The sequence below is a fragment of the Triticum dicoccoides genome, chromosome 5A (assembly GCF_002162155.2).
Source record: "Triticum dicoccoides isolate Atlit2015 ecotype Zavitan chromosome 5A, WEW_v2.0, whole genome shotgun sequence".
NCBI classification, from domain to species: Eukaryota; Viridiplantae; Streptophyta; class Magnoliopsida; order Poales; family Poaceae; genus Triticum; species Triticum dicoccoides.
Genome location: NC_041388.1, coordinates 614,129,904 through 614,152,891, shown reverse-complemented (window position 1 = coordinate 614,152,891; position 22,988 = coordinate 614,129,904). Strand labels below are relative to the sequence as shown.

The following is a 22,988-nucleotide window of genomic DNA, read 5'->3' as shown; positions in this document are numbered from 1 at the left end:
CCAGTTTCGGCCATCGAGAAGGTTTCGGGGGTCACCGGTATTGTACCAGGACCACCGGAAGGGTCCCGGGGGTCCACCGGGTGGGGCCACCTATCCCGGAGGGCCCCATGGGCTGAAGTGGGAGGGGAACCAGCCCCTAGTGGGCTGGTGCGCCCCCCCCCCCTTGGGCCTCCCCCTGCGCCTAGGGTTGGAAACCCTAGGGGTGGGGGCGCCACCCTTGCCTTGGGGGGCAAGGCACCCCCTTTGGCCGCCGCCCCCCTAGGAGATTGGATCTCCTAGGGCCGGCTCCCCCCCTTAGGCACCCTATATATAGTGGGGGGAAGGGAGGGCTACGCACCCAAGCCCCTGGCCTCTCCCTCTCTCTCCCGTGACACTCCTCCGTCTCCCAGCGCTTGGCGAAGCCCTGCCGAGATCACCGTTGCTTCCACCACCACGCCGTCGTGCTGCTGGATCTTCATCAGACTCTCCTTCCCCCTTGCTGGATCAAGTTGGAGGAGACGTCTTCCAACCGTACATGTGTTGAACGCGGAGGTGCCGTCCGTTCGGCACTAGGTCATCGGTGATTTGAATCACGTCGAGTACGACTCCATCAACCCCGTTCTCTTAAACGCTTCCGCTCGTGATCTACAAGGGTATGTAGATGCACTCCTCTCTCCCTCGTTGCTAGATGACTCCATAGATTGATCTTGGTGATGCGTAGAAAATTTTAAAATTGTGCTACGTTCCCCAACAGTTGTCTACTTTAAAATACAGTTTGTGTTGTTTTCTCGAGGCCACCGCCAGTGCCTTCTAGTGATTTGTCCTATGTAATGTTAATATGCAATATGATCTTCAGTTAACTAAGTTTGGTCCTATGTAATGTTCAGTTAACACTTTGGTCCAACAATTGCTACATTTCGTAGTACTGTTCTCAAGCATTATTTGTTTTGTTAACTATCTTATCTTCTAGTAGATGTTTCTATTCTGCAATGTCGTCCTCAGTTTACTATTTTGGTTCATTTGGTCTGCTGTCCATTTAACTATTTGGTTCAGTTCTGCAATATGATTTTCATTTGTTGTGGGTACAATTTTGTATTGTTATGCATGTGACACCAATCGAATTTGGCTGTACTCAATACATATTCTACTGATAGTATGGCAACTCTCAGTTAACCTAATCAAGATCTTCCTTATGTGTGTTGCAGGGAAAAACTGGGAGACACCGCGGTTTACCATCGAGGTTTGTTCAAGCAGGGTCCTTTGGCTAAAGCACATTATTGTGCAGTTGCAGGAATCATTCTAATATTTCAGTTTCTTACAATTTGGTCTTGCACATGTAGGTCCTACTGTCAGAGGCTTAGACCCACTATTCGACCCATTTTGCATATGGGGAAATGAGATGTCCATGAATATCAGTCAGGTCAAGAAACTCAGAAAGATTGTTAGGATGAAGAAACTTGCGACGAATAACAACAAGATCTTTGTTTGCACAATGAAGAAGACATCAGTCAACTATAGGATGGTACTAACTCTTTTGCCTTGTTTTTACCCCTTGCGCCATTTCAAAATTTATAACAGCGATTTATGCATAGCTTTGTTTTCAATACTTTTCAAAGCAGTTCACCGATGATTACCTCTCGAACCACCTGCATGGTCAAGAGGCGAGGAAGGTATTCATTCAACACCCACTGTACAATATTGAAGTCTTGCTGAAGAGGACGAAGGTTGGGCAGGCAATTATCCATAGCCACTGGCCTAAAGTTGCAAGGACATTCAACATCACTGAAGGCTCAATATTTGCCTTCCGCTTCTGCAGTTTCCCAGATGAGATTCATCTATCTATTTATTGTGTATGATGCTACTTTCCAAAGGTTTTTTATGCTGCATGTGAAACTTGGTGCTGTTGTGTAATGGGGTAACTGAGTGCCGAAGCTATCTGATGTAATTTGATTATGAAATCCTGGTTGTTGTTATACGGATATGAAATATCTATTGTGTTTTATAAGAAATATTAGTTTGATTAGTACATGGGTTACCAATAATAGGCTAATTATCCTGCTTATTGGGGTTTTCTATTGCAGACGGTTACTCAGACAGCACCGTGGGCGATGACCTCAAACAACCCGCACAGTTTCTAGAAAGTAGGCGTGTTCGATCAACTAACAATCACACACGGCTTCCGGTAGCGAACTGTTTGCGTTAGGCCACCTTGCACAAACGTTTCCACACAAAGAACTGTGTGTGATATACATACCTGCGGACTTGACTCTGAGATAGTAGCTTCTTTTTGTGAATTATTTGCTTCATGTTGTTCTCCCTAAGGAGAAGTGGATCAAACATCGTCCTCCCAAAGCTGAAGAAGAAACTATTACTTATAATATTGATCCAATTGTCCTTACAACTTATATTGAGAAACCACCTTTTCCTGTTAGGATAAAAGAACATGCTAAAGCTTCAGCCGTGGTTCGTAAGAGTTATACTAGAACACCTACACCCCCTGAACAAATTAAAGTTGAACCTAGTATTGCTATGGTTAAAGATCTCTTGGTCGATAATATTGATGGACATGTTATTTATTTCTTTGGTGAAGCTGCTAGAATTGCTAGACCCGATAATAAAGATAAACATAGACCTATTGTTGGCATGCTTGTTGTTTCTGTTAAGATAGGAGATCATTGTTATCATGGCTTATGTGATTTGGGTGCTAGTGTGAGTGTAATTCCCTTTACTCTATATCAACAAATTATGAATGATATTGCACCTGCCGAGATAGAAGATATTGATGTTACTATTAAGCTTGCTAATAGAGATACTATCTCACCAATCAGGATTGTTAGAGATGTTGAAGTCTTGTGTGAGAAAATAAAATACCCTACTGATTATCTTGTTCTTGGTTCACCACAAGATGATTTTTGTCCCATTATATTTGGTAGACCTTTCTTGAACACTGTTAATGCCAAAATAGATTGTGAGAAAGAAAATGTTAGTGTAAGTTTCGGGGATGCGTCTCATGAGTTTAATTTCTCCAAATTTCGTAGACAACCCCATGATAAAGAATTGCATAGTAAAGATGAAATTCTTGGTCTTGCTTCTATTGTCGTGCCTCATCTGATCCTTTAGAACGATATTTGCTAGACAATGAAAATGATATGTTTATGAATAAAAGAAAGAAATTAGACGAGATTTTCTTTAAACAAATGCATGTCTTGAAACACAATTTGCTTGTTGAGACTCTCGGAGATCCTCTACCACCCAAGAGTGATCATGTGTTTGATCCTAAACAATTGCTTGATACTCTGAAATATGCTTATCTTGATGAAAAGAAGATATAGCATGGTGTTATTAGTGCTAACCTTTCAGAGCATGAAGAAAAGAGATTATTGAAAACTCTGAAGAAGCACTGTGCCGCTATTAGATATACTCTGGATGATCTTAAGGGAATTATCCCACTCTATGTCAACATAAAATTAATATGGAGCCTGATGCTAAACCAGTTGTTGATCACCAATGACGGTTAAATGCTAAGATGAAAGAAGTGGTAAGAAATGAAATATTAAAACTTCTGGAAGCATGTGTAATTTATCATATTGCTGATAGTAGATGGGTAAGTCATGTTCATTGTGTCCCTAAGAAGGGAGGTATTACTTTTGTTCCCAATGATATGAATAAAAGGTAGAAGATGTATGACTGCTATATTCTCTGACTTTTGTGAAAAGATTGTTGAGGTTTTCATGGATGACTTCTCTATTTATTGGAAGTCTTTTGATGATTGTTTAAGCAATCTTGATCAAGTTTTGCAGAGATGTGAAGAAACTAATCTTGTCTTGAATTGGGAGAAGTGCCACTTTATGGTTAATGAAGGTATTGTCTTGGGGCATAAAATCTCCGAAAGAGGTATTGAAGTGGATAAAGCTAAAGTTGATGCTATTGAAAAAGTGCCTTGTCCTAAAGATATCAAAGGTATAAGAAGTTTCCTAGGTCATGCTGGTTTCTATATGAGATTTATTAAAGACTTCTCTAAAATTTCTAGGCTGGAGACCTCTACAACAACACCGAGACCCGAGGACAACACAGACCAACGTACTCCGCCCATTACGCCAAGAGGAAGTCGGCAAGTGGACGACAGGGCTTGGACAGATCTAGAGAAGGCGTCAATGATGGTGTACATTGCGCCTTGGAGGCCCACGCCCAGTGCAGTAGCCGACACAGACTTGAGCCGCGCCACCGACACTTCTCGGGCAACAAGACAACGCCTCCAAGGAGGGAACAACGCCATGCCGCCACTGCCGCCTAGTCCGGGAGGTCGGACCATGGGTTTCTTTGAGCACGACGACATGAGTCAAATTGGGGCCAAAGCAACGTCTCTAGGGAGGGGACATCGCCCTTGGATGTCGCCGTTGCTAGCCTTGGCATCGCAAAGCGGGGGTTTCTCCCAACACAAGAACACAAAACCCAAAGTTTTGGAGCTGCGCCATTAGGCCGCCCACCACGACGAGAGGTGTCGCATCTCGCAGCACATCAGCCACCACCATCTCTGCCACCACCTCGCACACGGAGCCGAAGCCGCCCACCGCCAATACCACCACCAACCATCCAAGCCGCCTCGCTTGCCGGACCTAGGCCACCAGCGTCATGACCGCCTATAGCGGAGAAGAGGCAGTGTGCCTTCTTCCCCAGCATGCACTGGCCAGTGCCACCGGAGCAGGCCCGCCTGGCACCATGTCCCCACAGCCTAGGACAGCACCTCCACATCCACGGCGTGTCAAGCCTCACCAATGGGAAGGATACAACCAATTTCCACCATCCTCCGCCTCCAGAGCCGCACATCCACCCCACCACCATCCACCTTCTCCTCGGAGCGGCGACCACCTCTAACCTCCAGTAGCGGCCACAAAAAGTTGAGCCACCGCCCTTGCTGAGGCCAGATCCAGACGGGAGGGAAGTTCCCTCAAGTCGTTGACTCCACCAGGACCACCGCCGACATCACTCCTCCCGCCTGAGTGATCTGAAGCTCTCAACTGATGCTGGCATGCGCACATAGCCGCCCTGCGAGCCTACGTCGCTTCGTCTGATGCGAGAGGAAGAGAAAACAGTCCCCGTCACCGTGTGGGCTTTGCCCAGCGACGCCCTCCAGCTATGGCAGAGGAGGGGGCGAGGTGGGGGAGAGCTACAGCGGTCGGCTAGGGTTTCCTCCCGGGTCGCCTGCAGGGGCGACACGAGTGGGGAGAAGGGGGAAGGGAGCTCCCCTCTGGGGTTGCGACCCTGGCTGGCTCTGAATTGAACGTTTTTCATGGCAAATTATATTGACGCGAGGATGACAAATTTAGTTTGTAAGCACGGCAACTTTCTAGCAAAAAATAAATTGATACGGATTTGCCACGTTGGTCAACTAAACTTGTCATCCTCGGCATACACAACTTGCCATGAGAAAATGTTTGATCTGCCATGGCTAATTCAGGTCCCTTTGATTTTTATAATGTGAACAAGCTGCTGCTAAACCTGTATTACCCTTCTTCTTTACTAATAAGCTGAAACAAATATTTTGCCTTCGTTCCGAAAGATAATCTCTAAACTCCACGAGCTCACTCCAGTTTCGTCTAGAGGAACGGCGACACTTATTTTGGGACGGAGGAGGAAGTAGATGCTAATCATGCCACTGTGGTGCTGTGTAAGTGTGTGTCCGTCGTATCAAGTGTTTGTTAGCAAAGACTCATCGTGTAATGTATGCTGGCAGCAGCGCCGTCCTGTTACTTAGCCCGACAAGGACTAAGACGGGTCTGCTTGACAGGGCGAAACCCACATGACGGGCATTCTTAGCCGTCTCCCTCTCCTAATAATATATAAGCATGCGGCTCCCACCACCACCAGAGACAAGATGGACAACCTCCATTGGCCACACACACCTCACGCACACGGGCCCTAATAACCCGCAAGCGCATTATACAACCTGAAAGCCAATTATTCGGTTTAGACGACCGCGGGCAGCCTTTGTTGGGCGCCAGATCGGGCACCCCACTGTTGGCGCATGCAACGCAACGCAACGCAATGCGACCCTCTCGTCTCGACCAAGATCCTGCTGGGCACGCACTGTGGAGGGAGCTTGGCGGCTTCCCGTTGGATGGATGTCGCAGGAAGGGCCTGCCTGAGCAGGGCACTGTGGGAACCATTAACTAGAGCTTGGAGATGGCACGGGATGTCCGGGGGCCGGACGGTACGTATGTAGATCATCAATTCCTAGCAGAACTCGTACAACGACGCAAAGACTTGACCGGACGGCGTGTATCTGTGTATGTGGATCGGTCGTCGACATCAATTTCCACCAACTTCTGCACCACGGAGAGAATGGAGGCTGGGCCCGTACTACTGCGACACAGAGAACGTTGGTAACATTTCCGTAGGCTTCGTCGAACGGGCTAAAACAGCACAACGCAGCGTGAGCGAGAGAGAGCAACGCGATGCACTCCCGCGAACAAATTTGCAATGGTACGACACAGGTACAATGGGCTAGCACTCCTAATAAAAAGAAGATAGACGGCAATCTGAATAGCTAGCTACTTATCATCTAGCTCGCCAAGCTAGCAACAACGACACATCCAAACCAGAAGCAGAGCCAGAGGCCATGAATGGCTCTCAGAGGCGCCCAGCATCAGAGGAGGAAGGGCACCACACCAGTCCAGTACCAGTGCCGCTGGCCCCTACACGCATCATTTATCAGTTGCCAACACGTACGCGCACGGTGTGTCATCCATCCTGTGACTCGAGTAAAGGGCTGGTTCTCGGTCGCTCAGAAGCACTTCTTGTGGACGATGGACGGGCCAGTCTCGTCGTAGTCGCCCTTGGTCACATGCTGGTTCTGGGGGAAGACCACCTTGGCCAGGATCGCGCCGCCCAGCCACGCCGAGTGCCGCGCCAGGTCCTCCGGCATGTACTCCGGGGCCTGGACGGAGGAATGCAGGTTTGGGTTAGTAACTGGGAATGCCGGGAGCAAGAGCGCACCAGTTTAGGGGGTTTACCTTCACAAGAGTTGGGCGGATCGCGGAGGCAGACAGATTCGCTTCTCTCTGAAACCTGTCCTCGAAACCTTTGCGAACAGTGAAAAAAAAGGGTTAGTTATCCACTATGAACTTTGGTCATTATCAACATGAGCATAAGCAAGGAAGCAATGGAAAAAAAATGCAAGGCACCAGCCGTGCCATTAAACGAAGCTTGTTTGAAGAAGCCTGCGAGTAATGATCATCTGAACTGCTGAAATACGATACCTGCTTATTGATGTCGGTAAGGCATCCTAAGGCGACAACCCACTGCCTTGAAGCCTAAGCGACGACTAAGCGCCTAACGCGGGAAAAACTCGAAGGCGCTGCCTAGGCGCCTTGCTGCCTAAGCGTCCAAGGCAGGACACCTTAGAGCACGGTTCATAGTATAGCCAACTGTTGGCTATATGATGTTGCCATGTCATATGTAGTCATCACTTATAGTCACTCATACAACAAGGTTAGCTATAAGGTAGGCTATAAGAGTACTACATTTTTTTTTCCACCTTCTCTCTCTCTTTCTTCACATTTATTGCATTTGACTAGGAGTACGCATATAGCTAGGCTCTTGCATGAGCCCGCTCCCATTATTTTTTCATGTCTCTCTCCTTCATATAGGCAAAAATGCCATGTAAGCGGGCTATAAGCCCATTATTGTGCTTGCTCTTAAAAACAATGGCTATAACCAGCATTACTAGCCACAGCTCTTCCAAAATGCTCCACCACACGTTTCAGCATAATGTTGATTGTGTTATCTGCATATCCACACGGACACTAACAGGAGTACAAGATATTCCTGAGTCCTACATAAGATTCTGATTTCTTTCCAACAAAATGAAATCCCCAGGTCCCAACACCACGGGTACTCAAATGAGAGAACTTCCAAACTGGCCCCGTTTCCTCAGTTCTGGGACATGGATAGAAACAAACTAGACCGTTGCTGCATAGGTCATACGCCACTAGCATTCAGACAATCAATTCATACAGCATCTACTTTTCATAATTGTGTCATGCAGAATGTAGTTTTTTTTAATGATGCCGTGTGCCACAGGGAAGCATATATTATCATCCATAAACAGTAAGCCTAGCAGGTTACTAGTATTTATAGCTAATAGTAGTTGGCATGCATTTTCCATGTAGAATATAAGATAGAAACCCCAAGAGTTTTAACCAAGGAAAAGGCATCTTGCAGAGAAGAGCAATAACTAACCAGTCATAGATACAGTGCCACCACATAACATAGTGTTCTCCAGCAGTTGCTTTTGGTACTCTGATGCGACGTTTGAAACACTAGTAATTAGCTGGTGGACAATGCCATAATCTTCTAAGCCCAAGATGCTTGGTTGAAACAAAGCTTCGCCAACTATATAGCGCTCTTTTTCAATTGTTATAACCTGGAGGAAAAAGTGTTTAGTGAACAGCTATTCTATACATTCAGGGTGATAAATAAACATCAAAGCATTTGATCAACCTAAGGATGATAATTCACATAATTATCATGCATTTTATAATGAGAAAAAGTGCACGCTAAGTGCTCTCTATACATGTAAATGAACAGGTGGATGTTTGACAGAGCATTTACACCAAAGCAGTGTAACATAATTAATAACGAACCTGTCCATCTGGAAGAGTGTGAGTTTCTGGCTGGCATGTACTTGCTATAGCTTCAAAGGCTGACTGATCTTCTGTGCAGCATGCATACTGCTCTTTCAGCCTCTCAACGTCAGAAATATCAATGTTTACTGATGGGTTGGACTTCTTTAGTTCTTGTGCAAATAGGTTTGTCAAGTCAGTTCCTCCAATCTCAAATCTCTTCGACGCTACGTGCTGAACAGCACCTTCAAAAACTGGAGCAATATCTGGACAGCCAATACAAAAGAAGGGCACTTGTCAAAATTTGTCCCATGTAATTTAGTAAGCACACAGTGGACAACCAATGCTGAACAACTTTCTCTTTAAGGACTGGTCTTAATATATCTGTACAGTGGCTCGCTTGGTATTGCTGCATCGTGCTGCAGAATCTAGTTAGGCTTGGTTTTACTGTATCGTGCTGCAGAATCTAGTTAACTGAAAGAATCTATACTTGTCCAACTCAAATATTTATGTTCTGATTGTGACAAAGGGGTAGCCAAGTACCCCCAACTTATTAACATATCCAAAAATAGTAAAAAAAAAACTCCTGGGGAAGAAAAGCCACCACAATGCAAATTGTGAAGTAATACAAATGTAAAGCAGTTGCGAAGCACAATTACAACTTACATCTGAACTACTGAACAAATAAACTATAAATAGAATTTGTTCCCAGATTCAGACTCCTAGTATTCCTTCACAAGCCCATGAACAATATGTATTGATTTCTTGTGTTAATACAAAAAAATATATTACTGATGACAAAGCACACACAAAAAATGTTACATTCCCTTCACACCTTGTGATCAAGAGGGAGGAACCCTATTTGGGTTAAAAGTACAGAAGAAGATGAATAAACCATTCGAATAAACAAGGATTACTTAAAAAAATAAAGCTGCAGAGAGAAATGATCTTCGGATGAAGGAAATGCGACACAACATGTACAAATTACACATACCAGAAGACAAGAGAAGACAGAAACATTTGAAATACAAATGATGGTGTGTATACTATATTACTGACTGGAGAGGGTTAACATAAGCATCATTGCTACCATTTAGAAGAATTTCTGTCATCCCTGTATGATGTTCTTGCAATGTGCTTAAAGATCATCAATCACTGGGTGACAATTGTGTTGCACAAATTTGAGCTCAAAAGGGAATGCATATTTTCCCTGCAAGCCTTCGATATGTGCTAGTTTTCACCAAGGTTATTCTAGAGTGAGTAAATAAAAGATACTGAAAGAAGTATTAAACGTAAAATCACCAAACCAAGGAAACATAAAGTCAATAGCTTCAGAACAAATACCATATCATACAGACATTACACAAAGGCCACATATGGAATCAACAGTGTCGCAATTCAAGTTCAAGATACAGCTGGATTTGGTGATATTACCTATTTTCCCATGTCCAATGTCAACCGTACAACCCGAAATGCGACCAACAGCATAAAGGGACAATACAGCCTGTTCAGAATCATAAAATCCTGATACGTTGAATTTTTCGAACATAAGTTGCACTAATTGCTCCCGGAGAGCCTGCAGAGAACATGACATAATTGGAGAATTAGAACCAAATGCAAGACCAACACGATTGGTAAAACCAATTGATTAGCTGCACTAAAATATGGATAATGTCAAATGGAAAAGGCTTAGCAAACAAGCAAGAGAGAGATTGTATTACAGATTGAGAATCATGAAAACTTATTTAAGTGGCATTGCAAATGCTTTTGAAAAAGCATATGCATTTTCTGCTTTTTACTAACTATTTGAGAGCATTCCCTTTTTATAGAAGAAGTGGAACTGGTAAAGACTTCCACAAATAAGTGGATTATATAGCACAGCACAACAACCAAAAGCTGGCCCTTAAAAATGTATGAAGACCGTAAGACCAAAATCGAAACAAATCCACGACCTTAACGATTGAGGAAAAAGGGGTAGGTATTACTATGGCCCGAGTCTTTTCTTCTTTCGGCCTTATCTCATAGCGAGGAATGGTGCGTGCTAGCCTTCAGACTATAGTTTGAGTGCTACATCATGCAATATCTGCCACTGTTAGAACTTCATTCAATTCCAATGATATCAATATATGGAAAGCAATGTACCAGGAAGACTACTGGGCACCATATGTTGGTAATTTCCAAGTGATACAGCTGCAGATAACCTGTTCAAACTCTAGCCCAGGGGGGTGTCCTGTTTGATACCTAACCATGCCATGCCTAACTCTAGTCACGAAACAGTTGTTTAGGTATGAGTTTGCTTCATTGCCGCAAATCAGAATGTGACTCACTACCCTTTTCTTAGTTTCTTGGCCCACCTGTTAAAGACTCAGGTTCCATGGGTAACTTTACTGAACTTGCAGTGGCCATTTTGATAAAAAAAAAATTATGGCAAGGTTGGCCACAAACATAACATACAGTAGAATTTAAAATGCACATCAAAACCCAAAGCTAGAATTATGTAGTAAGATTCAAAAGTTAACCAAAATAGCACAAAGATTTTGAACTAAAAAGCACAAAATGGATATGTGGCTCACAGTAACCTTTTTGGGAGTCCATCATCTCTACTCGGATAAGAGAAAACTAACCATGCCCAATTGTGTAATGTGTGTAAACCACTACACAAACGCACTACCAAATAACAAAAGAACTTTACACATAATCAAATAAATCGGTAGAGAGATGGCATAAGGAGAATTATGGCATTGGACGACCAGTGAGAGCTTAATGTGGTTCTAAACCAAACCTTTCCATCAAATCAACATGAACTGAAGTGTTTGATGATGGGGCATCCACGTGGTCAAGAAACACATGTGAAACCACTTGAGGATGTAGCAGATGATTTTTTATTGAAGAAGTGGACTTTTCCAAGAGCTCAGTTGTTAAATGTGGACTGTTTTGTTTGGAATGTATATCACATGGACCTATAGTCCAGTGGAATTGAGCCCATCCACAAAAGGAAGAGCTAATGCCATTTTAGGCTGGTAGAAGTGCGGAATCGCATAAGCCAACATGCGGGTTAAGTTGGTGTGCCAACACCCAAGACCACATAACTCAGACCCAATTAATCCTGAAACCTAGTACGTAATAGCAAACCCTGAACTTTTACCTGGTCCAGTATTGTGTTAAATTGCAACAAGTCTATTAGGCACGAACACATTTAAACGAGCCTGAAGTCAAGCAGGGAGTGCAGTAGTAGCACCTTGGGCGTGAAGAGTGGCTCGGTGAAGAGGATCTGGCCCTCGTCCCCCATCTCCCAGCCGATGTTCCTGTAGAGGACGTAGGTGAGCAGGTCCTCCATGGCGTCCCAGTCCTTGACGAAACCGCGCACCACCGGATGCACCACCTCCTCCACCACCGCTGCCGCGCCGTCGGCCACCTCGTTCTCCTCCACCTCCGTCTTCATCTTGGAGGGCATCACCTGACCACACACGCGCGCATCGAACAGGGGGCTCCCGCGAAATCTCGAGCGAATCGACGGGGAGCAGAGGAGATCTGGCGACTCACCAGCCCCGGGGCCTGGTCGGGCAGCGCGATGCCGGCCTTCAGCAGCTTGGACCCCGCGTCGACGACCACCGCCTCCATGGCCGGCGGCGGGTGCAGGCGGGGAGCTCCGGCTCCGCGGCGGCGACGCAGGGAGGTGCGGGCGCTAGGGTTTGCGCCGAGGATTTTTGAAATTTTTGGGCCTCGCGGGAAAGGGATGGAGAGGTTTTGGAAGATTTAGCGGAAGCGTGGGGAGGAAGAAGAAGCTCTCGCGGCAGAGGAGATCTCGCTGCGGCCGCAGGGCGGAGCGAGTGGGTGACTGGCAAGCGGCGACCGGCGAGAGGCGGGTTACGTATTCCTGAATTACGCCTCAGAACAATGAAAGTGTTCTTCATTCTACGCCTTCGGTCGTTTAATGTGGATCCGTGAGGCACCCGCGCGGTTCGCGCCACCCGGCCGTCTCTGCCGGCATGGCCCCACCGTGGTCCGCCCCGCGCCAGCTCCTCCTCCACCGCCTCGCCGCCGCGCGCGCCATCTCCAGCCGGGCCTACCCGCCGCCCACCTCGACCCCGGAGGCCTTCCACGCGCACCTCGCGGCGCTCGCGGCGCCCTCCCGCGCGGGCCACCCGGCCACGCTCCCGTCCCTCCTCGCCGCGCTCTCCCGCGCCCGCGCCGCGCGGCTGCCGCTCCTCCCGGCCACCCGCGCGCTGGCGGCCTCCGCGCTCCTCCGCCACGGCCGCCTCCCCGACGCGCTCGCGCACTTCAGCCTCCTCCCGGACTCCGACGCGCCGCCCGCTCCGCTCGGCAACTCCCTGCTCGCCGCCCTCGCGTCGTCCGGGTCACTCGCCGCCGCGCTCAAGGTGTTCGGCAGAATGCTGTCCAGCGGCGCCGAGCTGGACACCGTCGGCTTCGGGGTGTTCGCGAAGAGTGTGGGCAGGAGGGACGGGCTGGACGAGGTCCTGCGGCTGGTGAACGCGGTGCATCATCGGGAGGGCTTGATCAACAAGTCTGTTGTCGCGGCGATGGTTGCCGACGGTCTGTGTCGGGAGCGCAGGATAGAGGATGCTTGGCGGGCTTTGGAGGATATGAGGTTACGTGGATGGAAGCCGGATTTTGTGGCGTACAGGATTGTGTCCGAGGGGTTCAGGTTAGCTGAAAGGGCAGAGGAGGAAGGGAGGATCTTGAAGCAGAAGAGGAAGCTCGGTGTTGCACCAAGGAAGGTGGACTACAGAGAGGTTTTGCTTGCGCTGGTGTCTGGCAGGCAGATTTCTGACGCGAAGGAGATGGCCGAGGCGATTGTATTAGGCGATTTCCCAATTGATGACGACGTGTTGAATCTCTTGGTGTGTTCGGTGTCCGAGGTTGATGCTGATGCTGCCATTATGTTCTGCAAGTTCATGATAGGGAAGGAGAGATTGCCAAGTATACAGATGCTCGTACAACTTTGCGAGAGCCTTTGCAAGAATGGCAAGGGCAATGAGATGTGGGAAATGTTTAGAGTGCTTTTGGATAAGGGCTATTGCACGAGTGAGAGGGAGTATCATTTGGTGGTGTCATTCTTGGGCAAGGCAGGGAAGGTCAGAGAGGCATATGATGTGATAAAGGAGATAAAAAGGAAGAGGCTCGATCCTGGCATTTCATCATACAATTCTCTCATGGTAGCACTCTGCAGAAATGACCTCCTTAGGCCTGCTAAGAAGTTGTGGGATGAGATGTTCACCAGTGGGTCTAGTCCAAATCTGCAGACCTACAATATACTTATAACAAAATTTGCAGAAATTGGTGAAAGTGAACAAGTCCAACAGCTGTTTGATCACATGGTCAAAGGAGTGACCCCAGATAGTACAACATACACATCAGTCATTACTATGTTGTGCCAAGAAAACAAATATGAACAGGCTGAGGAAATCTTCAGCAAATCTGTAGCGCAGGATCCTAAACTAGCTAGTTCAGTGTTAACTGTGTTTATCATTGCACTCTGTAAACAAGGTATTCCTGTCCTCGTTATTAGGTATTATTGCTGCTTTACTTTTTCTGTTGTCTCCTTGTAAATGTAATCCTTGGAATTTTTTCAGGTGGCTTCAAAACAGCATTGGGTGTTATGTCAAGTCTTCCATCCAATATTGAGAGCTCGAATTCACATGTTATTCTGTTGAAGTGCCTAACAGATGTTGAGGAAATTGAAATGGCTTCTGAACACATAAAGTGGATTAGACGCTACTGCAGCTCTGCTTTTCAGAATATAATGAATGAACTCGTGGCTTCTCTTTCCACTTCTGCTAGCCTTCAACCTGTCAGGAAATTGGTCTGTTATTTACATTCTCAGGGGCTTGTTAATGAAGTTGGCCCATGGATGAAGTTGATAGAAGATGATTATGCTTGAATCACAGGTTCAATGGTCATATCATATGATACCACTTGTCCATTTTGCCAAGAATGCACAAAGTGTCTTGAGACTATTGGAGGTCAGGCTTCAGTGCATTACTTCACAAAGCGATATTGATACTTCCCTCTGATGCATCGAGTTCTCAGAATTACCAATGAGAAAATGACCGAGATTTCTGTAAAGATCTGGTTTGTGCTGATCTATTCTGAGCAATCCTGAGGTATCATTTCTTTCACATCACCATTTACTGTAGATCGTTAGTATTTGTATTCTTATGATTATGTGACTTCTGTAATTTTGCACCTTTTCGCCCACAAATATCATCAAGACGAAGAGTCTAGTTGTCATTTGTGCACCATATTATATGGAAATTATTCATCTCAGCGACAATTTCTTCTGGTTGCAGGTTTGGGGCCACTGTTCTATTTTGCTCCTACTGCAAAATAAATCTGGTGTTTATTGGCCATATGCTTGGCTGGTATAATGTGGCGATGGTTTGGGATTACATTGAGCGAGCATAATGAAATTTACCTTTATCCAAGGAAGCACTTCATTATGATGGTTCTGCCGCTACTGTGGGTATGCCAATTGCGGTCATGGAGGATCAGAATGAGTTATATGGTGACTAGTGGATTCTGAAACTGACCAGGTTCGTTGTGTTATAGAAGGTCAAGGCAATTCTTGTCCATCTGATCTCCTCCCCCACAGAGACTGCTGAAAGTTCTGTGAGGGTTGGTGGCACTTTCACGATGGCATCCTACACTGTATCTAAGGTCCCTGTTGTGGATTCAGCTTGATTTATGTCATGGAAACAAGGGCGTAGGCTGCACTCCATTTTTGGAATTGTACATCGAGTTTCTGTGGTTCGGACAGATACTCTCTGATTAAGGGTGTTTTGTCGACATTTTAGATGCCTCGGTAGATTGTCCATAGATGCTCGTAGGTGTGGTTCTGGATTCGACCCCATCTGTTACTCAAGCATGTTGTATACTTCTGTCATCTTCATTGACTGAAGAACCAGTTAAAACCATTGTCGAAAAAGCATATGCATAGTTCTGTAGAGCGATCAAATAATAAGGAAGCAGGGTAAAATAAAAAAGACATGCATAGTTCCTACTTTCCCACTACCCTTCTCGCATTGCAAATGGCTAAAACTGCACATATCAGATATTCAGACCACGAGCATCACAAAATAGCACTCATGTGATATAACCACAAGAGGAAGCACATGAAGGAAACATGATTCATGTGGCCTGCAGCATATCCTGTGTATATACAGTTGTAACTCCCATCAGTTTCAGATGAACAAAGGGTTGTCTAACATTGTACTGCAGAGACGATATGCAATAAAAATGGCAGTGTATATATCTAAAGTCTAGTGTTCCAGAAAGAAACAGTGAATTCTTCATGAATTGTGCATCTTCAGCGCGGTGGTGATCAGGATGTAAGTACAGTAGGAAAGAAGTGGCAGAGACAACTAGGCAATTGCAACCGGGCTCCTCAACATCCTGTCCTAGCTAGTCTTAACTTGGAAGTTTGTTGGAATTTTGGCCTCGCGGGGCGTGGGGTTGAAAGTTTTGGATCTGGATCCCACGAGGATGTTGAGAAGAGTTCCGCGAACCCTCCATGTGGGAAAGCATTGTATGACTTGACAGCAGGCAGTGATGATGAGGTACGGAGTCTGTTGTAATTCTAATTCATGGCTACGTCCTATAACTTTCTGAAGTCCAATGTTTTCTTTTTGTCCTTGGTTTGATGGGGTATTGCTTATTGGAGAACACGTTTTCGTTTCCAGAGAGATAACTATCAGTTTCCTAAAGTGAATTTAGTTGGTGCATTCATCTGACGCTGTTATTGCACTTTTTAATTGGTTGAAAGTATTGTCTGCACATTCTTTATCATGCCAGTTTATTTTTAAAAAGCTCTGCACTAAATCTGAATGGCATATGACAAAAAAATCAAGCTGTCTCTTCATTCTTGTCTGGGGGTGCAAACAAGATAACACGCACTCCACTAATTTACGTACGTAATTGTTTTCAGCCGAGTTTAAAGTAACCATGGCGCCTCTTGTTTCTTGTCTTGGTGTGCATTTGAGCGGCAACTAATACGGATCGGACAAGTAACTGTCTTCAGCTGAGTATAAACTCTGGAGAGAATGTGGATATTGAATATGAGGTTGATGGTTACGTACTTCCTCCGTCCGAAATTACTTGTCGCTCAAGTGCTAGATACATTCATTTGAGCAACAAGTAATTACGACCTTACTATGAATTTTACTTGTTCCCTGGCTGTGAATGATGACATTTTAAATGGGCAACTGTTGCTATTAGCTCAGGTGAAGAAAAAGATATCAGGAAGGGATGGGACGATGGCAGGTCTGGTCTCTGTTTTGTACTCCCTCCGTCCCAAAATTCTTGTCTTAAATTTGTCTAGATACGGATGTATCAAGAATTTGTCTAGATACGGATGTATCAAGAATGTTGATACATCTGTATCTAGACAAATTTAAGACAAGAATTTTGGGACGGAGGGAGTATGTGAGCTCGTGAATGAACCTTGTGACACTCCCTCCTCTCAAGAGCAAGAGCTGGGTGGAGTACATGTGCCTAAGATGAAACGCGGAGAAGTTTCTATGCTAAAACAGGAACAACCTACACCCACAACAATTAACTAGGACAACTCACAACAAAAGAGAACCATAAGAACAAATGACATCATCTTTAGATGTCACTAATTATGTCACATCTAGATGTGTTCTAGACGGACGAGTGGGGTGTTTTGGTGATCGAGCTCCATGGAGCCCTTTATTTTTAAAAAATTCAAACTTTTTGGCTTCAAAAAAATCTGAAAAAATGCAAGTAAGTTGAAATGTATATGTGTGTAAAAATTTAGAATGAAATGCAACATGTACAAAAAAACAAATTCATGGACTTTCAGGTAGTATCATGTGCAGAAAAGCTCTAGATTTTATTTTTTTTGCACAACCCTCATTTCAACGTGTTTCGTCTTGAAAATTCACACACGTGTACATTATGCCTCCATGTATATCTGTAGTTTGTTTCAGAATTTTTTGAAACATAAAAATATGAATTTTGGTCAACTTTTGAAACATAATGTTTAAAACTTGCCTAATCCGTCTTAGGTCACAAACAGGCCACATCACCTAGGGGGAAATGATGCTTTCCTCATACACTGCGGCGTCCGTCGTGCTTGTGATGGAATCATAGACCATGCCGCTTCCACTAAACATGTCCTCAACATCACCCGTCATTGGGTCGTATGCCAACGAGCGGGGTCGTACGAGGAGGATGCGACTGCCATTGTTGATGGTGACGAGTGGGTTTGGCCATTTCACGAACCGGTTGGTCATATCTGGTGACACCTTGCTCATGTCGAGTCGACAATGCAAATTCCAGACGCGTTCTCCATGTTCGGGTAGCAGCCAGATGTCGTAAAATGAGTTTGAAACATTATGGGAAACGAAGCATAAGTGATCATCGACCTTCGTCAAATGGTGTTTGGGCAAACTACGTACATCCTTGTCCATACCAAGTGGTGGTGGCAGAGTCCCGAATGTATGATTAGAGAGAGAGAATGATACAATGACAATCTCACCAGGTTTGATGTTGATTTTCCAGTCGGCTAACCAATACACATGTCCTTGTGCAAAGACGCTCGCCATGTTAGGTCTTACCCAAGCGGGCGGCTTCCCTTGAATCGTTTGAATTGACAACATAGAGATCACATCCCGCGGACCTTGGGAGTCCCTCGCTATCACGTACGGGGCCTCGATAGTAGACACACACAACTTTATGTTTGTTTATATGTGCATCATAGCCGAGCCCTAGACTCACATAATGTCGACTCAAAACATCATTCACGTGCCCCCTCATCTTGTCGCGCTCTGGGAGTGCCGTCGTCTGACCAGTTGACGGGTTGCACAGATAGTTGATTTCTATACAGGGTGTTTGAAAGATGGCAAGGCCACGGCACACAAGTGTGGCGATGCGTAAGGCCCTTTTGGCATTGGCACCCTTTGGAACATACAAGGTCGATGGCGCACCGTTAGGGCTGTCCTGCTGCGACCAGGCGTGCATCAGTGGTCCGTCGCGACTTGAATGATGCAAGAAGAAGACCCTAGGGCTGTGGCGGTGGTTGGCGAGGCGACCGTGGCGATCGGCAAAGTCCTCCGAGGAGAGCATGGCGGCCCAGGCACGGGAGAGATAGCGGCACCGGCCCACAAACTTGGCCGGCAGCCGCGCAAAAATGTCCATGATGACATCGTCGGGGAGGGAGGGGCACGGAGGGGCACGGCAACGCCACCGTGTTTCCCAGGTCGGTCGGCGAAGCTGCCATCTGATCTCGAGTGTATGGGAAAGCGGCGGCGGCGTGTTGTTCGATCTCTCGCCTGCCTAAAATCCATCGTTGGGTCTATTTAAGGATGGCGATATGGCAAGTCCGAGCCGGATCCTGTTGGGAAAAAGACAATAACTCTCAAACAGACAAGGGCCGGAAGGAATCGGAAATTCGCATCTAACACGGCGAATTGAAGAGGAGAAGCACCAGGGACGATCGATGTCGTCAAAGCGCCACTCCGACGTGCTGGGCGGTGGCCGGAAGGCCAAGCGCCAGCGCCAGCGCCGCCACCTTTACTTCGTCGTCGACGACGGGGACGGGTACGCCATCCGAAAGACGGACCTGTCGCCAGACTACGACTCCGACGACGACGCAGCGCGGCACGAGGACGGGGAGATCGAGACGGTGGGCGGCGCGTGGTCGCCACTGCCGCGGGTCCTCCTCCGCCTGCCGGCTCAGACGACGGGCGAGTACTTCGTCGCCAGCGGCACCAAGATCCTGCTCACGGAGTCCGGCTGGCCCAAGCGCGCCGTCCCGGCCTTGGACGTCCGCACGCTCGTCGTCAGCACCGAGAGCTGCGGCGCCTGCGCCACTTTCACCTTCGACGCCGATGATGTCGTGTGGAGGAAACACGGAGACTGGAAGCTGCCGTTCAAAGGCCAGGCGATCTTTGACCCCGCGCTTAATGCCTGGGTTGGCCTTTCCGGGGACAAGCGCATCCTCGGCCATCTCTGCTCCTGCGACGTGGCGCCCGTCAGCTCCGACGCCAGCAGCAACGTGCAACCCTTGGCCAGTGACGACGCCGCGTCCGGCGATGCCGGCGCCAAGCCCACGGCCGGCGGTGTGGCGTCCACCGGCGATGCTGATCCCGGCAGGGGCAGCAACCCACAATTGGAGGTTCAATACTACAACCAGGGTTGTATATTGCTTGCCACGCCTCCTTTTGCAAAATGTGTGATCAGTTCCGGAAACTTTGTCTTTTAGACTCCTTTTTTTGAGCTTTGCTACACCCACGTGATGAGGCGCTTACGTAGAAGACGTGGCCGATTTTAACTGGTGATTAATGGGACACGGGCCCGCCTGAGAATCAGGGGGGTGTATTTTTTTTTGAGCATCAGTACAGACACAAGCGCTCATATACACGCGCATACACTCACCCCTATGAACACACACACGCACACCCTACCCCTATGAGCACCCCCGAGAGACTGAGCCGGCATATCATCTTGAGATTTACGAAGTCACCGTAGGCGCCTCGTCATCGACGGGAACGTCTCCTCCCACTGAAAGCGCATCGCCGGAAATCCTGAAATAAATCCAGAAATAATGCGAGCACCAGGATTTGAACCCTGATGGGTTGGGGATACCACTGTCCACCTAACCATCTCAACCACAAGTTGGTTCGCAAGGGGGAGGGGGGGGGCGTTTGATTAGTTAAGCAAGGAAGTTTACGTACAGAACGTAAACATATTACGTAGGTGTCACATTTTTGCCTTTTTTTACGAAGGCAATTAGCGCTACTGCGCTAGTGAAACAAAGTCAAGGCAATGTGACCTTACAACAAAAGAAAAGCACATGTCAAAAGGAAAATCGTAACTCATTCATACAGTCTAGTAGTACTCCACAAGCAAAACAATTCAAGAGACCTTTCTTTTTGTTAGATAAACCCGCAACCTTTTTCGTACTCATAACCATTACAGGTACAATGCTTTGGATTCAAAATCTAAGAAATTACAAAAGTAACTATTACTATTAAGAATTACAATAAAATCCCTTGAAGATATCTTCTATGTGGCATCAATCTTTGCAGGAGGAAATACATTTAAGACATGTCTAGTCCGTCATAGGTCACAACCGGACCATGTCAACCAAGGGAGATGATGGTTTCCACATACACTACGACATCCGTCAAACCCATGATCGAGTCATAGCCTCATAGGCCAAGCTGCTGCCATTAAAGATGTCATCAACATACGTAACTACAGGAGTAACTTTTATATAAAAGACAAAGAAAATTACAAGGGAAGTGGTAGTGGGAATGTATAGAGAGGGGAGAGGGGAGGAGGTTAGACTCAGCCTCGGTAGAAGCCATATGTCATAACACACGAATGAGAAATATTACGGAAATGAAGCATCAGTGTCCATCTTGCTTCTCTCGTGCTTTGGCAGACTCTCGATATCCCTGTTGTTAGAAGATGTTGTATAGGGAAAGGAAAGGTGTTTAACTTGTATCTTTTCTTATCTCTTCTTCTGATCTATCTCCTCAAACCTCCTGTACCGAACGTGATCTATCTCCTCTCGATCTATTCTTGTAAGCCATGGCACCCATCATATATATACAACCGCGGCCCGAGCAAAGGGTTCAACGCTTCCATCTAGTTTTACATGGTAACAGAGCCTCTTCCTTGACAGATCGAATAGAGATCGCATCTAGCTACCCCAGGCGACCGCAACTATGTCCACCACCTCCGCCGCCCTGACGCCGAGCACCATGGGTGCCCTCACCACCGACGCCTCCTCCTCCATCTTTGCATCTTCGTCCACTTCCACCCCCACCAATTCCTTCCTCGGATCGCCGCCGCAAGAGAAGCTGACGAGAGGCAACTTCCTCCTCTGGAATGCCGTCGTCCTACCCCAAATCAAGGGCGCGCAGATGGAGCACCATCTTGACGCGAAGAACCCAGCGCCGTCGCCCACCCTCACCGTTACCAAGGACGGCAAAGAGGAACAGGTGGTGAACTCTGCCAGATCCCTCTGGTACGCACAGCAGCAACAACTCCAAGGTTACTTGATGGGCTCCCTCTCCCGCGACATCCTTGCACAGGTGGCCACGCTCCAGACGCCGGCAGAAGTCTGGCGCGCCATCCACGACATGTTCGCCGCCCAGAGTCAAGTGCAAGCCATCAACACTCGCATCGAGCTTACGAACCTGCAAAAAGGTAACATGACTATGGCAGAGTATCTTGGCAAGATTAAGAGCCTCACCAACGAAGTTGCATGCACTGCCGCCGCGCTCTCCGATCCGGAGATTGTATCCAAGATCTTGGCCGGACTAGACATGGATTATAATCCAGTCGTCTCGGCCCTTGCTGCTCGGCTGGAGCCGATCACCGTCCAGGAGCTATATAGCCAGCTCCTGATCTTCGACGCCCGCCTTAGTCTCCTTCATGGCGCCGCTTTTCGCCAATCTTCTGACAACGCCGCCTCGCGCGGACGCGACCGTGGGCGCGGTCACCACGCGCAACGCAGCGGTGGGCGCGGGCGCGGCAACCCCCAGGGCGACAGCGGCTACACCAACAACTACGGCAACACATGAGGCGGCAGCTACAACAACTCCTCCAACAGAACAGGGGGTGGTGGCTTCAACAACAACACTAGCCGCCGCCCCTCCTCCTCCTCTCGCGGTCGCCCTCGCTGCCAACTCTGCAAGAAGGCCGGCCATGAGGTCATGGACTGCTGGCACCGCTATGATGAAGACTTTGTTCCAGATTCTCGTCAGGTTGCTGCAGCTATGCGTGATCAAGGAGGAGAAGGAGTGTGGTATGTTGACTCCGGCGCTACGGATCATGTCACAAGTGAGCTAGAGCAACTTGCTCTCCGTGAAAAATACCACGACAATGATCAGATTCACACAGCAAGCGGTGGAGGTATGGATATTAGACACATTGGTCAAGCTTTTATTAATTCCCCTATGCTTAAACGTGATCTAGTCTTAAAAGATGTTCTTCATGTTCCTCAAGCCGATAAAAACATTGCCTCTATGTCTCGTTTAGCCACTGATAATAATGTCTTTTTTGAAACTCACCCTCGTTACTTCTTTATCAAGGATCGGGCAACGAGGGAACTTCTACACCACGGTAGATGCGTTGGCGGCCTCTACCCCATCACATCCAGAGCACTTAGTCGCAAGCATCGTCAGGTCTACTCCGTCATCAAGCCCTCCTTGGCAAGGTGGCATCAACGTTTAGGACATCCTTCCTCGATCATAGTTAAGCAAGTAGTCAATAAAGGCAAACTTTCTTTGTCACACAGTCCTATTAGTGATTCGGTTTGTGAAGCTTGTCAATGTGCCAAGAGTCACCAACTTCCCTATCCTGAGTCTAGTAGTGTTTCTCATGCTCCTT

General features: G+C 47.1%; 2 protein-coding genes across 2 annotated transcripts; one reads left to right on the top strand and one right to left on the bottom strand.

The window, feature by feature from the left end:
- Nucleotides 1-6,413: 6,413 nt before the first annotated feature.
- On the bottom strand, nt 6,414-12,224 carry LOC119303410 (actin-related protein 7-like). The gene is made up of 7 exons (XM_037580536.1): nt 12,147-12,224; nt 11,842-12,060; nt 10,038-10,179; nt 8,625-8,869; nt 8,221-8,404; nt 6,993-7,060; nt 6,414-6,916 (listed from the first exon to the last, which is right to left on the bottom strand). The coding sequence occupies exons 1-7, from the start codon at nt 12,222-12,224 to the stop codon at nt 6,764-6,766; spliced, it is 1,089 nt and encodes a 362-aa protein (XP_037436433.1). The 3' UTR covers nt 6,414-6,763.
- A 368-nt stretch (nt 12,225-12,592) lies between these two features.
- Nucleotides 12,593-15,340, top strand: LOC119300162 (pentatricopeptide repeat-containing protein At5g14080-like). The gene is made up of 3 exons (XM_037577212.1): nt 12,593-14,111; nt 14,198-14,728; nt 14,915-15,340. Exons 1-2 carry the CDS (start codon nt 12,593-12,595, stop codon nt 14,503-14,505), a joined length of 1,827 nt encoding a protein of 608 aa, XP_037433109.1. The 3' UTR covers nt 14,506-14,728; nt 14,915-15,340.
- The last annotated feature ends 7,648 nt before the right edge of the window (nt 15,341-22,988 follow it).

What these genes read in the sequence shown, in the direction of transcription:
- LOC119303410 (XM_037580536.1), bottom strand. Translation starts at nt 12,224, where the DNA reads ATGGAGGCGGTGGTCGTCGACGCGGGGTCCAAGCTGCTGAAGGCCGGC. An exon ending in CCGACCAGGCCCCGGGGCTG is followed by an intron (nt 12,061 to 12,146) that starts GTGAGTCGCCAG and finishes GTGTGTGGTCAG; the next exon opens with GTGATGCCCTCCAAGATGAA. An exon ending in AGCCACTCTTCACGCCCAAG is followed by an intron (nt 10,180 to 11,841) that starts GTGCTACTACTG and finishes TGTTCTCTGCAG; the next exon opens with GCTCTCCGGGAGCAATTAGT.
- LOC119300162 (XM_037577212.1), top strand. Translation starts at nt 12,593, where the DNA reads ATGGCCCCACCGTGGTCCGCCCCGCGCCAGCTCCTCCTCCACCGCCTC. An exon ending in CATTGCACTCTGTAAACAAG is followed by an intron (nt 14,112 to 14,197) that starts GTATTCCTGTCC and finishes GAATTTTTTCAG; the next exon opens with GTGGCTTCAAAACAGCATTG.